At 40.8% G+C, this 15,136-nt stretch overlaps 1 protein-coding gene across 2 annotated transcripts in view; it reads right to left on the bottom strand.

Moving 5' to 3' along the window:
• LOC139420887 (exportin 6) overlaps positions 1 to 15,136 on the bottom strand; it is a 60,880-nt gene that overhangs the window by 41,400 nt on the left and 4,344 nt on the right. For both annotated transcript variants that reach the window (XM_071171277.1, XM_071171278.1), the window contains exons 4-5: positions 11,750 to 11,947; positions 5,112 to 5,271 (exon numbers count right to left, since the gene is read on the bottom strand). In XM_071171277.1, coding sequence (XP_071027378.1) covers positions 5,112 to 5,271; positions 11,750 to 11,947 — 358 coding nt within the window. The remainder of the gene's footprint in view (positions 1 to 5,111; positions 5,272 to 11,749; positions 11,948 to 15,136) is intronic.

The raw sequence follows: 15,136 nt of genomic DNA, 5'->3' as shown, positions 1-15,136 counted from the left end.
GAACTCGAACCAGGGACTGTAGAGACGCCTCTTGCATTGAGATGCAGTGCCTTAAATAGCTGCGTCCATGTGTGTGTTAACTATTTAACTGTACTAGAATGCTTAAAAAAGGAGAGCAGAGACCATTCCAGAGTTCGCTTTGCCAGTCAGCCGTTTAGGCAGTGCACGGATTGCTTTAAATATGTTGTGCCTATACATTAATAAATCATTCTAAATACTTACCCAGAGAGCATGACCTGGCCACATTAAAAAAAATAGCTATGGAATGTTTTAAGCTCGCAATTTGGGCAAGTGAAAAGCAGTTAAATAGGACTACACAGTATTTCTAAATACAATCGTAGATTGGGACAATAATTTCCTCCTCCAGGTAAGATGGATGCATTGTAAAATGTGCGTCTCCCCCTTTTCGCAGCCCTAGATGGTTGCATTTAATAAAGTCACTTAGGTCCCCCGTTTTGCCCATTTGAATGTTCAATCAAACAGTAACAATGCCTCGATGCCTGTCTTATATAGCAAGCCATAGCCATGTAACTCACTCTGTAGGAGCGATCCGTTTGGTTCGGGTTTATAAAATGCCACATTTTTCCCGTGCTATGAAAGGAAAAGAAAGGTCTCTGATTAGGCCTACTCTGTCCCTACGCCCTAAGGAAGGCATTGTTCAGAACTGTGTCTTGCAGTGATTGACTTAAATTATTAGCCTAAATTATGGCTATGCAATATACTCAAATTAGGAATCGTAGCCTATATTACATTAGTCTGCAAATACGATTTTAGATGCATGTAATCTTTATTATAAAGGCGCAATTTTACGGTGAAAAAAATTGTCAGGATTTGACGTTTTACCGTTCCACAAGTAAATGAGTCAATTTATGATCAGTTTTAGTACTGGTTGACGTTGTATATGCCTTTCCACAGACCTTTACATTTTATATTGTGCTGATAACAAATGTCTGGGGTCATTTGTTTGTTTTTGCTGTTCTCCAAATAGCATTAGAGGTTTTTGTTTTATTGTGTAGAAATGCAGTAGATGAGCTTCAACTTCCCCACAACCCACTATGCCATACCATTTCATGTCAACAATCTACACAAAATACATTTGTGAGAAAAAAATAACACTAATATATCTTGAGTAGATAAATATTCAACTTCCTGGGTCAATGTTAGAATCACCACACCTGGATTGTGCAACATTTGCCCATTATTATTTTTAAAATTCTTCAAGCTCAGTCAGATTGGTTGTTGATCATTGCTGGACAACAATTTTCAGGTCTTGCCATAGATGTTCAAGCAGATTTAATTCAAAACTGTAACTCGGCCACTCAGGAACTTTCACAGTCTTTTTGGTAAGCAACACCAGTGTAGATTTGGCCTTGTGTTTTAGGTTATTATCATGATGAAAGGTGAATTCATCTCCCAGTGTCTGGTGGAAAGCAGACAACCAGGTTTTCAGATTTAGTCTGTGCTTAGCTCCATCCCGTTTCTTTTGTGTTCTGAAAAACTCTGCATAACATGATGCAGCCACCACTATGCATTGAAATTATGTAGTCATACTCTAATGTGTTGTATTAGATTTTCCACAAACATAAAATGTATTCAGGACATTTTTTGCAGTGTTACTGTTGCGAACAGGATGCATGTTTTGGAATATTTTTATTCTAGACAGGCTTCCTTCTTTCACTCTGTCAATTAGGTTTATATTGTGAAGTAACTAATGTTGTTGATCCATTACAGCCTTTAAACTCTTAACTGTTTTAAAGTCACCATTACTCTTATGGTGAAATCCATTAGTGGTTTCCTTCCTCTCCAGCAACTGAGTTATGCATCTTTGTAGTGACTGGGTGTATTTATACACCATCCAAAGTATAATAAATAACTTCACCATGCTCAAAGGGATATTCAATGTCTGCTTTTTTTTTTTTTTTTTACCCATCTACCAATACAGTGCCTTGCGAAAGTATTCGGCCCCCTTGAACTTTGCGACCTTTTGCCACATTTCAGGCTTCAAACAAAGATATAAAACTGTATTTTTTTGTGAAGAATCAACAACAAGTGGGACACAATCATGAAGTGGAACAACATTTATTGGATATTTCAAACTTGAACAAATCAAAAACTGAAAAATTGGGCGTGCAAAATTATTCAGCCCCATTACTTTCAGTGCAGCAAACTCTCTCCAGAAGTTCAGTGAGGATCTCTGAATGATCCAATGTTGACCTAAATGACTAATGATGATAAATACAATCCACCTGTGTGTAATCAAGTCTCCGTATAAATGCACCTGCACTGTGATAGTCTCAGAGGTCCGTTAAAAGCGCAGAGAGCATCATGAAGAACAAGGAACACACCAGGCAGGTCCGAGATACTGTTGTGAAGAAGTTTAAAGCCGGATTTGGATACAAAAAGATTTCCCAAGCTTTAAACATCCCAAGGAGCACTGTGCAAGCGATAATATTGAAATGGAAGGAGTATCAGACCACTGCAAATCTACCAAGACCTGGCCGTCCCTCTAAACTTTCAGCTCATACAAGGAGAAGACTGATCAGAGATGCAGCCAAGAGGCCCATGATCACTCTGGATGAACTGCAGAGATCTACAGCTGAGGTGGGAGACTCTGTCCATAGGACAACAATCAGTCATATATTGCACAAATCTGGCCTTTATGGAAGAGTGGCAAGAAGAAAGCCATTTCTTAAAGATATCCATAAAAAGTGTCGTTTAAAGTTTGCCACAAGCCACCGGGAGACACACCAAACATGTGGAAGAAGGTGCTCTGGTCTATTGAAACCAAAATTGAACTTTTTGGCAACAATGCAAAACGTTATGTTTGGCGTAAAAGCAACACAGCTGAACACACCATCCCCACTGTCAAACATGGTGGTGGCAGCATCATGGTTTGGGCCTGCTTTTCTTCAGCAGGGACAGGGAAGATGGTTAAAATTGATGGGAAGATGGATGGAGCCAAATACAGGACCATTCTGGAAGAAGACCTGAGACTGGGACGGAGATTTGTCTTCCAACAAGACAATGATCCAAAACATAAAGCAAAATCTACAATGGAATGGTTCAAAAATAAACATATCCAGGTGTTAGAATGGCCAAGTCAAAGTCCAGACCTGAATCCAATCGAGAATCTGTGGAAAGAACTGAAAACTGCTGTTCACAAATGCTCTCCATCCAACCTCACTGAGCTCGAGCTGTTTTGCAAGGAGGAATGGGAAAACATTTCAGTCTCTCGATGTGCAAAACTGATAGAGACATACCCCAAGCGACTTACAGCTGTAATCGCAGCAAAAGGTGGCGCTACAAAGTATTAACTTAAGGGGGCTGAATAATTTTGCACGCCCAATTTTTCAGTTTTTGATTTGTTAAAACAGTTTGAAATATCCAATAAATGTCGTTCCACTTCATGATTGTGTCCCACTTGTTGTTGATTCTTCACAAAAAAATACAGTTTTATATCTTTATGTTTGAAGCCTGAAATGTGGCAAAAGGTCGCAAAGTTCAAGGGGGCCGAATACTTTCGCAAGGCATTGGAAAACCTCCCTGGCCTTTGTGGTTGAATCTGTTTAACTTATTATGTAACTTGTTAGAACACAAACACATATGTGACTTGTTAAATATTTTTACTCCTGAACTTATTTAGGCTTGCCATAACAAAAGGTGTTGAATAATTAGACTGAAGACATTTAAGCTTTTCATTTTTAATGAATGTAAAAAAAAAAAGAAAAACATAATCCCACTTTGACATGATCGGGTATTGTGTTTACAAAAAAAAATCGTAATGGGCTATTGTGCCAGTGACAATTTTTTAAAATCTACATTGAATCTATTTTAAATTCAGGCTGTAACAAAATGTGGAAAAGGTAAAGGTATGTGAATAGTTTCTGAAGGCACTGTAACTGGAAGCATGCTATTGATAGAACCAAAGGATTCTGTACTGGCACGCATCACATCAAGCAAGGAGCATTTGAAATGCACTGCACTGTGAAGAAAAAAATAAGAAGTTCTAAACGCCATGGGAACTGACTGAGGTGTCAACACTTGTTAATGATAGCCAGCAAGAACTCATCTTCCTCTTGGACAAATGTGTTCAGTCAGCACTAGGGCTGTAGCGGTCACGAAATTTCGTCTGCCGGTGATTGTCAAGCAAATAACTGTCGGTCTCACGGTAATTGACCATTAATTAACAATCATTGAGTATCTCCTGGCTTCCACAAATAGTCTACAAGCACCTGATGCAGACTTTTGGAACATCAACATTTTAAAAAGTCTAATAAATCCATGTAATATATCCCATACATTCCCAATAAATCCATTATTTATTTTAGACCGGTCAAAATAAGCATGATATGAAGAAAATGTAGTCTTTTTCAGAATAAATTAATAGCATACTCAGTTGTCCTTATGTTAGGTGCTGATGTGGCTATGCCAAATGGCTGTGGGCTACATTTGTTTATTTAGCAGACAACATTTCCTTATAATTCCATGGCATTATGTTAAATTATTTTATAGTATGAAAAATACAACTGAACAAAGCTGAATAAAATATAAATATTTTCTCCCAACGATTTGAGGGAGTGCGCACATGCGGCTATTCTGTGTAGAGCAGTTAACAAAGAAATAGGTATTCCTATATGCTTAATTTTGAGTTATTAATGTAACTTTAGTTGTACAAATGTTGGGCTATATGTTTAGATTTTTAATACATTGTAAGGCTGCATGACGAGACTCATGATTTTTTTTAAAGTCGCTTGAAAGGCACAAGCTCCGCTGTTTTTTGCGCAGGCAATACACACTCCAAAAGTCTCTCATTCACAATTTGACAAGCACTTGATTATTTCATGGCGGGATCCCCTTTGTGGCCATAATGCACCCCCCCAAAAAAATCGATGTGCTGCGCAAGTTTTACAGAGCAAGCCAGACTGCTTTAGCCATGGCACCTCCTACTCAATTTTGGCTGAATAACTTAAGTGCAGCTTAGTTGAATTTCTCAACTTTTGCCATCTAAGCAGTGCCAACGTGCATGAACACTGCGAACCGCTCCGCTTGGGTAACGGGCCAGCGTTTCACCTCCCAACTTCCCAATGTAATGAATGGGCGAAGTTGCTCACCTGTCAGTAATCCCAGCACTGTGGGGACCTGCTCCAGTAACAGTTTGCGCAGTTCGTCTTTCCGTGCCACGCTCAAATCCTCCCGTGGGCACGCCATCTCCTCGGATGTGGTCTTGAGCAAAACTAGTCCCAGAGAGGCCATGGTAGGAGACTGGATCAGCTGCAGTAACACACACACACAGAACACACACATCAATTTGTGATATCATCACAGCAAAAGTGCATTCCGTAGCCTTTTCTTTTGGGCTCCCGAGTGGCACAGCGTCTCAGTGCTAGAGGGGTCACTACAGACCGTGATTTGGAGTCCCATAGGCCTGAGCACAATTGGCCCAGCGTCATTAGGGTTTGGCCGGGGTAGGCAATCATTGTAAATAAGAATTTATTAACTGACTTGCCTAGTTAAATAAAGGTTAAAAAATTAAAAATAATCCTAAAGTAGTAGAACTACGAATTATACACACGATCACAGCAAAAACAAAACGCGCACACACACACCAACATTATTTGAATCAAACCAATCAGTGCACCTGTCCAGAGACAAGGAATGGGTGGCCTCACTTTTGAACAAAAAATATAAGCAACTAAATGTACATCAATCTGATTGTGACTGTCACTTGGAAAATCTTAAATTCTTTAAATGGCATACCTCAATACTGTACCTTGTGTATGTTCATTTATTGTTACTGTTAGTATGTCTAAATTGTACTTATGTCAGCATGCATTTGCTAAAACACCCAATAAATATACTTATTGAAAAGCAATATACTATACACAAGTCAGTTTAGACATCTACTTTAGGCATGACAAGTAATTTTTCCAACAATTGTTTACGGACAGATTATTTCACTTATAATTTTCACTGTATCACAATTCCAGTGGGTCAGAAGTTTGCATACACTTAGTTGACTGCGCCTTTAAACAGCTTTAAAAATTCCAGAAAACGATGGCATGGCTTTAGAAGCTCCTGATAGGCTAATTGACATCATTTGAGTCAATAGGAGGTGTACCTGTGGATGAATAGATGTTCAGGAGTCTTATGGCTTGTGGGTATAAGCTGTTTAGAAACCTCTTGGAGCTAGACTTGGCGCTCCGGTACCGCTTGCCGAGAGAACAGTCTATGACTAGGGTGGCTGGAGTCTGACAATTTGTAGGGCCTTCCTCTGACACCGCCTGGTATAGAGGTCCTGAATGGCAGGAAGCTTGGCCCTGGTGATGTACTGGGCCGTACACACTACCCTCTGTAGTGCCTTGTGGTTGGAGGCTGAGCAGTTGCCTCACCAGGCAGTGATGCAACCAGATGCTCTCGACGGTGCTGCTGTAGAAGTGTTTGAGGATCTGAGGACCCATGCCAAATCTTTTCAGTCTCTTGAGGGGAATAGGTTTTGTCGTGCCCTCTTCACAACTTTCTTGGTGTGCTTAGACCATGTCAGTTTGTTGGTGATGTGGACACCAAGGAACTTGAAGCTCTCAACCTGTTCCACTGCAGCTCTGTCAATGAGAATGGGTTGTGCTCTGTCCTCTTTTTCCTGTAGTCCACAATCATCTCCTTTGTCTCGATCATGTTGAGTGAGAGGTTGTTGTCCTGGCACCACACGGCCAGGTCTCTGACCTCCCTATAGGCTGTCTCGTTGTTGTCGGTGAACAGGCCTACCTCTGTTGTGTCATCTGCAAACCTAATGATGGTGTTGGAGCCGTGCAGTCATGAGTGAACAGGGAGTACAGGAGGGGACTGAGCACGCACCCCTGAGGGGCCCCCGTGTTGAGGATCCACGTGGCGGATGTGTAGTTAACTACCCTTACCACCTGGAGGCAGCCAGGAAGTCCAAGATCCAGTTACAGAGGGAGGTGTTTAGTCCCCAGGTACTTATCTTAGTGATGAGCTTTGAGGGCACTATGGTGTTGAACGCTGAGCTGTAGTCAATGAATAGCATTCTCACAAAGATGTTCCTTTTGTCCAGGTGGGAAAGGGCAGTGTGGAGTCTGTTAGAGCGGTATGCAAATTGGAGTGGGTCTAGGGTTTCTGGGATAATGGTGTTGATGTGAGCCATGACTTCATGGCTACAGATGTGAGTGCTACGGGTTATGCAGGTTACTTTAGTGTTTTTGGACACAGGGACTATGGTGATCTGCTTAAAACATGTTGGTATTACAGAATCGGACAGGGAGAGATTAAAAATGTCAGTGAAGACACTTGCCAATTGGTCAGCGCATGCTCGCAATACACGTCCTGGTAATCAGTCTGGCCCAGCGGCCTTGTGAATGTTGACCTGTTTAAAGGTCTTACATTGGCTGTGGAGCGTAACCACAGAGTCTTCCAGAACAGCTAGTGTGCTCATGCATGTTTCAGTGTTATTTGCCTTGAAGCGAGCATAGAAGTAGTTTAGCTTGTTTGGTAGGCTCGTGTCACTGGGCAGCTCTCGGCTGTGCTTCCCTTTGTAGTCTAATGGTTTGCAAGCCCTGCCACATCCGACGAGCGCCGGTGCCGGTGTAGTACAATTCGATTGTAGTCCGGTAATGGCACCTTGCCTGTTTAATGGTTCGCAGGAGGGCATAGCGGGATTTCTTATAAGCTTCCGGGTTAGAGTCCCGCTCCTTGAAAGCGGCAGCTCTAGCATTTAGCTCAGTGCGGATGTTGCCTGTAATTCATGGTTTCTGGTTGGGGTATGTACGTTTGGTCACTGTGGACACGACGTCATCAATGCACTTATTGATATAGCCAATGCACTTATTGATATAGCCAATGACTGATGTGGGAGTACTCCTCAATGCCATAGGAAGAATCCCGGAACATATTCCAGTCTGCAGAAATACAGAAAACGCTAAAGGGTTCACAAACTTTCTCAGCACTGTACTGCAACTGTACATAGTGTTTGTATAGGACTGGATGATGACATGGGGATGATAACCCGTAATAAAGGCTTCCAATGGCCAATGCAAATGTTTAAGGCCCGGAGCAGTCAAAATTCAGTTTTTCCCTGTGTTTTAGATATTGTACAACAGTTGATGAAACTAACACTGTAAAAGTGTGAAAAATAGATAGAATTATTATTTCCTGACAGTTGCTGGTTGAAAATACAATCTTCACAGGACCTTCTAAATCAGCAGGCTTTGCATGGGTGGAGTGTCGGCTTGCCTGGTGACGTCACCTGAATTTGTTAATAGACCAATAACAAAAAGCGTTCTGAACTAGGGCTGTGGTGGTCATGGAATTCCGTCAGCCGGTGATTGTCAAGCAAATAACTGTTGGTCTCACGTTAATTGACCGTTCATGAACATTTTGCATCGCCTGGCTTCCACACAGCCTACAAGCCCCCGATGCAGACTTTTGGAACGTCGACATTTTTAAAAGTCTAATAAATCCATGTAATATAGCCAACACCTTCACAATAAATCCATTATTTTAGACAGGTCTAAAGAAGCATGATATGAAGAAAAATGTAGCTTTTAGCTTAAAACATTGCTAAACGATTAGGCTATTTCTTCACATTATAAGAACAGCAATGCACACATGGCAGTAGGCTATAAGCGCAAATGTTCCATTAGCGGGAAAACGCCATTATCAAAAGTGACTGCAAATGTGACTATGCATGTAATGCTTTTATTATAAAGGAACATTTTTATAAAAGGTGCATTTTTATGGTGAAACTTATCTTCCCCAAACTTAAAACTCACGCACTGCTTATGTATGTCAGTTAGGCTCTACACCACTTGTAAAGCAGATTCATGTGCTTAATTTGTCCACTTTAGTTGTGAAACAAACCTTATCAAAACATATAGGCCTATGGGCTAGGCTAAATGAGGTGTGCGACTATGATTCAAAAAAGCACAAAAAAACAAAAACATTGTTTCTTACCTTATACTGGGCATCATTCACAAGTGCTAATATTGTCACCCATTAGACTATTCTTGATTTAATCTGGTCTTTAAATATACAAAATAACATATGTGAGAATATTTTGGGGATTTAGAATGGACCATTATCATGCACCTGTCTCGAAACAGGGGCAGCAGGGAAAAAATACATGTTGTGTATGCACTTAAACAGCGAATGGAGAACACTTTTCCCGTGGTTCATTTTCATGCCAGGCAGGTGGGCTATACTCCTGTAGTAAAGACAAGCAGAGTGTTTAATATTAGGAAAGTTGATGAATAAATAAATATAGTAGGCCTAGCCTATAGAAAGCTGATGGGGTCCTCCTATTTTTAATAGAGGCCATCACTCTGTTTTTTTCTCCCGCAATTGCATAGCTTATAGAAATGTTGTGCAACATGAGCTCTCATGAAGTGTTTGATTAGATTTTCAATTGCATTTGCAGAGTGATTAAATGGACAATAGAGTGCTGAGTACCAGGCAGTTAGCAAGTTTGGTAGGCTGCTAATGACCATCAGCATCAGAGCTTGGAGAAGCCTAATTACCGTGACTAAGTGTTCATGTGGAATTTGACTGCCTTTATGACTCTGCTGGTGTGGCGGTAATACGGTCACTGCAACAGCCCTATTCTGAACTTCTCTGCCAATAAGAGCTAGTTTTCAGTTTTCCCCTGCTCACTCAGACCACGCCCAGACAGTCCTAGCAAAATTCTTGCTTGAGAAATTGATTTATTTTTAGACCATTTTATTCAAAAACTATTGCAATAAGGTAATTAATTGTTTACCAGAAATTCATTTTTAGCCTGTCAAGCAAATTAATGAAATCTTGGATTGCAGCCAAGTGCTCTCCATGCACAATTTGCAGATGCTAAAACAGTTGAGAGATGTCAAATTCTTATTTATAATGACGGTCTACCAAAAGGCAAAGCACACATCACGACGAGACAACACTACATAAAGAGAGACCTAAGACAACAACACAGCATGGTAGCAACACATGGCAGCAGACCAACATGGAAGCAGCACAAAACAAGGTACAAACATTGTTGGGTACAGACAGCAGCACAAAGGAAAAGAAGGTAGATCACAATACATCACGTTGAGATAAAACTGTCCAGTGTAAGTGTTTGTTGCAGCTCGTTCCAGTCGCTAGCTGCAGCGAAATAAGTGAAAACTATAGACATCCAGAAAGCCAGTTAGTTGATTATTGAAAAGTTATTCAATACTTTTGATAAACAGAGCAAAATAGAAATAGGCCTATAACAGTTAGGATCAGCTTGATCTCCCCCTTTAAATAAAGGATGAACCGTGGCTGCCTTCCAAGCAATGGGAACCCCAGAATTGAGCGGCAGGTTAAAAAAGGTCAGGGATAGGCTTGGCGATGATCAAGGCAGCAAACTTAAAGGGACTAAACCATCTGACCCAGATGTTTTATTTGGGTCAAGTTTAAGGAACTCCTTTAGCACCTCGGATTCAGTGACCGCCTGCAAGGAGAAACTTTGTAGCGGGGGAAAAAGAGGGAGGAGCATCGGGGTTTGTCGCATTAGAAGGGGTGGGAGATGAGGAAATGTTGGACAGGCAAGGAGGCATGGCTGAGTCAAATAGGAATCCTGACTTAATGAAGTGATGATTAAAGAACTCAGCCATGTGCTTCTTGTCAGTAACAACCACATCATCAACGTTAAGGGACATGGGCAGCTGTGAGGAGGAGGGTTTATTCTCCAGGTCTTTAACCGTTTTTCAGAACTTCTTGGGGTTAGACCCACAGAAAGAGAACCACTCCTTAAAGTAACTAACTTTGGCCTTCCGGATAGCCTGAGTGCACTTATTTCTCATTTACCTGAACAAGAGCCAGTCAGCCTGAGTATACGTGTTGATATGCAACATTCTGATGAAGGCCATTGACAGCCTAAACATCGTGATTTTAATATTTAGATAAATAAAGTATGAAGTTGTTAATTGTGACCAAGAGTTCCCCCTATTCCAGTGGTCACAATTACATTCAGCCATTGGGGCGTTTCTTTTCTTGAGCGGATGGTCGGAACATAAAACATTTGTACACTGCAAATTGACCGCATGAGGCCCAAACGGATACACAGAGTACAAAAGTTTAAGAACACCTGCTCTTTCCCTGACATAGACTGACCAGGTGAATCCAGGTGAAAGCTATGATTTCTTATTGATGTCACTTGTTAAATCTACTTCAAATCAGTGTAGGTGAAGGGGAGGAGACAGGTTGTGTGCCATTCAGAGGGTGAATGGTCAAGACAAAGGTTAAGTGCCTTTAAACAGGGTATGGTAGTAGGTGCAAGGCGCACCAGTTTGTGTAAAGAACTGCGATGCTGCTGGGTTTTTCACACTCAACAGTTTATCAAGAATAGTCCACCACCCAAAGAACATCCAGCCAACTTGTGGAAAGCATTGGAGTCAACATGGGCCAGCATCCCAATGTAACGCTTGACACCTTGTAGAGTGCATCCCCTGAAATTGAGGCGGTTTGTGAAAGGAGGGGGGGGTTGCAGCTCAATATTAGGGAGTTGTTCTTAATGTTTATCCACTCAACTATGAATGTATTTTTTGGCTCAGAAAACCTGTGGGGCCGCCTATTCCTTCCTGATATGCAACAACTTGAGTTAGGTTTAGGGCTAGTGGCGAGTTAGTTGAACCTCTATGAACCATTTGTGAGGCACTAATCAAATAAAACATTACCGTTTGGTATATATGCAAAGCAAACATAACATATTTAACACAATTTTAGCTGGGCTCACCTGAAGGGTGTTGGTGAAGAAATCATGGTAGAACATGGGCCAGTCCTGGCGACCAATATCCACTATGACTTTACAGAGTTTGTTGCGTATGAAGAAGGGCAGAGCTTTGTGCTGGGCCAGCAACAGCTTGGGCAGGCAGCTACGGATCTCCATTTTGTCCTGCGAGGCTACTCCCAGCCACATCTTATTGACCAGGTTCTGAAAAGGCAACAATGGGTAGATTTTCAGGTGTTATGACAACCACTTTGCATAACTTTATTTGAACTAGCCAAACACTTATAACTTATCATGATCATAACCATAATTAGGCCTATAATGTGATAGCTGAGACTCAAAGTGTAGGGTGTCTTCTCTTGCTATTGCATATTAATTCTAGTCATCAGCAACACACCACTAGGTTGGGTACATGTCTAATATCAATGTGTTAACAATAACCAGGGTTATAAAATGACTATGGGTTGAGGGAAATTCTCATTTTAACAGATAATTTTAAAACTTTTTGGAAAAGGTGTACATTGTGAGAAGCCTGGGGTGGGGTTGTTCTGCATCGTAACACGATCATAAAATCCTAAAATGTTGCAACATTATGATCTGTCCAACATGTTTTCTGACAGTTTTTACATGTGCCATGGAAGTACTCTTGACGCTATTATGCAGCCGCTATAAATCAGAAGAATACCGCAATATGTCACAATGCATGAATATATGCACTTTTTGCATTATAATAATACATTTCATTTTAAGTGCTTTTCAAGACACCCAAAGTCACATACACAAGAAATGATATTGTCATAATATATATTTGGCAAGTTATGACACATGCTATGACGCTTAATAACACTTATGAACCGTTATGGAGGACAGCTTATATCTTTGGGCTTTTAGTGACGTTCATAATTATAAATCACAGTGAGAGAAAAAATATTAAAGGGATACTTTTGGATTTTGGCAATGAGGCCCTTTATCTACTTCCCCAGAGTCAGCATTGGCTCATGAAACTACATCTAACTTTCTTTAAAAAAATGGTATCAATGAGTTCATCAGACTCTGGGGAAGTAGATAAAGGGCCTCATGGCCAAAATCCAAAAGTATCCCTTTAATAATATACTGTAGGCTACAGAAACAATTGCAAAGGCCTACATAACCTTACATTGCAGACACTCTCTCCTAGAACCCAAAGAGGTACCCATAACACAGTTTCAGAAAACACTGAACAGGTCATAAGAATGTTAAGAGAAAATCCTGTGTTATGGCATGTTTAATATTGACGGCGGCACACTTTCGAAAATCATGAACAAAAGCAACAGCTTATTTTCAAGATATATTGCCACAGGCCCCAGGGCTGACCACAAGATGCAGACTCATCCCAATCCCCAAAATAGTTCTTCATTAAAAAGCTATCACCAAAGTTCATGAAGCATTAGTGATGTAAATTGTCTTCAAATTGTCTTCAATTTTTGTTTCATCTAATAAGAAAATGATCCGGCAGTCCGTTTCTCGAGCCTAGACCCTATAATATATATATATTTTTTAAAATATACAATTTTTACAAGAGGTGTGAATGTTTGAATGTTAAAACTAAATTGGGATCCTTAACATTAACAAAATTTAAAATCACAGTGCAGTTAACACTAAACATTATTTTCTGTGTTACAGCCTAACTAGACGATAGGATATAAAAGGCCTGGGGAAAGCTGTGTCATCTAAAGTTATACTCTGCGATATCACGTACATGCAGAAAGTAAGAGGCTGCACTTCGCCGCTGTTTTTGTGCCCTGGATACCACGTAGAGCCCTGCACAGGAACGCATTTTAAGCCCTACAATGGCTCCGATTGGGGTGCTCTACTCAATGACGAGAGAGAGCAGTTGGCTACTTTTCGTCAGTCTAAACTCAAGGAACATTATTCCTTGAAATACTCCTTGAAATAATCTCTTCGGTCTTACATTTGACAAGGTTGAAGCACTTCTGACACCATGTTATTATCTTAGTCCGATATGACTGTACTGCGCAGCAGAGAACGAGCAAATGGCTCAGCTTCAAACTGTTAGTGATCAATTTAGTGATACTGTGAAGAGCGTGAAGTGAGCTTGAAGTGAACCCATGCACATGTGCAGATACTTTGTGTGACTGTGTGAGAGCAGCGTTGCATCTCGCTCATCTCAATATCCTAGCCTATTCATTAATGGGCCCTGCTTTACTGAAGTTAAAAACATTGCAAGCTAAGTAATTGCGAGATACAGCTTTTGATTGTCGATAGAACTAGTGCACGATTCAGACCGGCCACTATGCAGACAACCTGCCTATACTGTGCCCATCTCTCTCCATCCCTTGCTAGCTCGCTAGGAAAGATGTGAATGTTTGTGCTCTCGAAAGCACGGCAACTAATCAGTCTCCTCTGTCCAAAAATACAGAATCTTGGGAGTCTATTCATAGTGGAATTTAATCTTGACACTTAGAAATGGGAGTCGACACTGGGAGAAATCAATTATTTTGAAGTCGACTCACCACCACTAAGTCATTGTTGTTAAGTTGGAAAAAAGGCGACAGCAGCGAAGTCCTGTAAGGCAATACTATAAGAAATGCAAACTTTGCGAGGTGGAATTGAGGTAATGTTAGTACAGGTGCAATGCTTAACCATCTGAAAGGAACAAACACCAATGAGCCTACACAAAGGACATGAATCCAAGAACCTCTTGGAGAGACCCATTTCCATGGAAACATGAGACCCTTATGATCATCAAGCAAAGTGATGTTGAAGAAGACCCAAACCGTTGCTGGCAGCTGCATTGTGAATTCACATTTATGAATTTTCTTATCGTTTAAACGGAAAAATATAGATTGTTAATTGTTTAAACTAAGAAAATTGTTTCATTTGTGACATGCCTCATTTTATTTAACCCTTGTTTTACCAGGTAAGTTGACTCAACGACGTTAGGAAGTCAGCCATGCACTGATGCACATATAAAAATACAGACTAGGTGAGGTCTGCACAACGCATCACGGGGGAAAACTACAGGACACCTACAGCACCTGATGTCACAGGAAGGCCAAAAAGATCATCAAGGACAACAACCACCCGAGCCACTGCCTGTTCACCCCATTAGCATCCAAAAGGCGAGGTCAATACAGGTGCATCAAAGCTGGGACCGATTGAAAAAAACAGCTTCTATCTCAAGGCCATCAGACTATTAAACTGCCATCACTAACACAGAGAGGCTGCTGCCTACATACAGACTCGAAATCATTGGCCACTTTAATAAATGGATCACTAGTAATTTAAAAAAAAATCCCCTTTAATAATGTCTACATATCTTACATTACTCATCTCATATGTTTATACTGTATTTTATACCATCTATTGCATCTTGCCTATGGCGCTCGGCCT

The sequence above is a fragment of the Oncorhynchus clarkii genome, chromosome 12, assembly GCF_045791955.1.
Source record: "Oncorhynchus clarkii lewisi isolate Uvic-CL-2024 chromosome 12, UVic_Ocla_1.0, whole genome shotgun sequence".
Taxonomy (NCBI): domain Eukaryota; kingdom Metazoa; phylum Chordata; class Actinopteri; order Salmoniformes; family Salmonidae; genus Oncorhynchus; species Oncorhynchus clarkii.
Note: the sequence above shows the minus strand (reverse complement) of the source record. Positions and strands in the feature narration are given on the sequence as shown.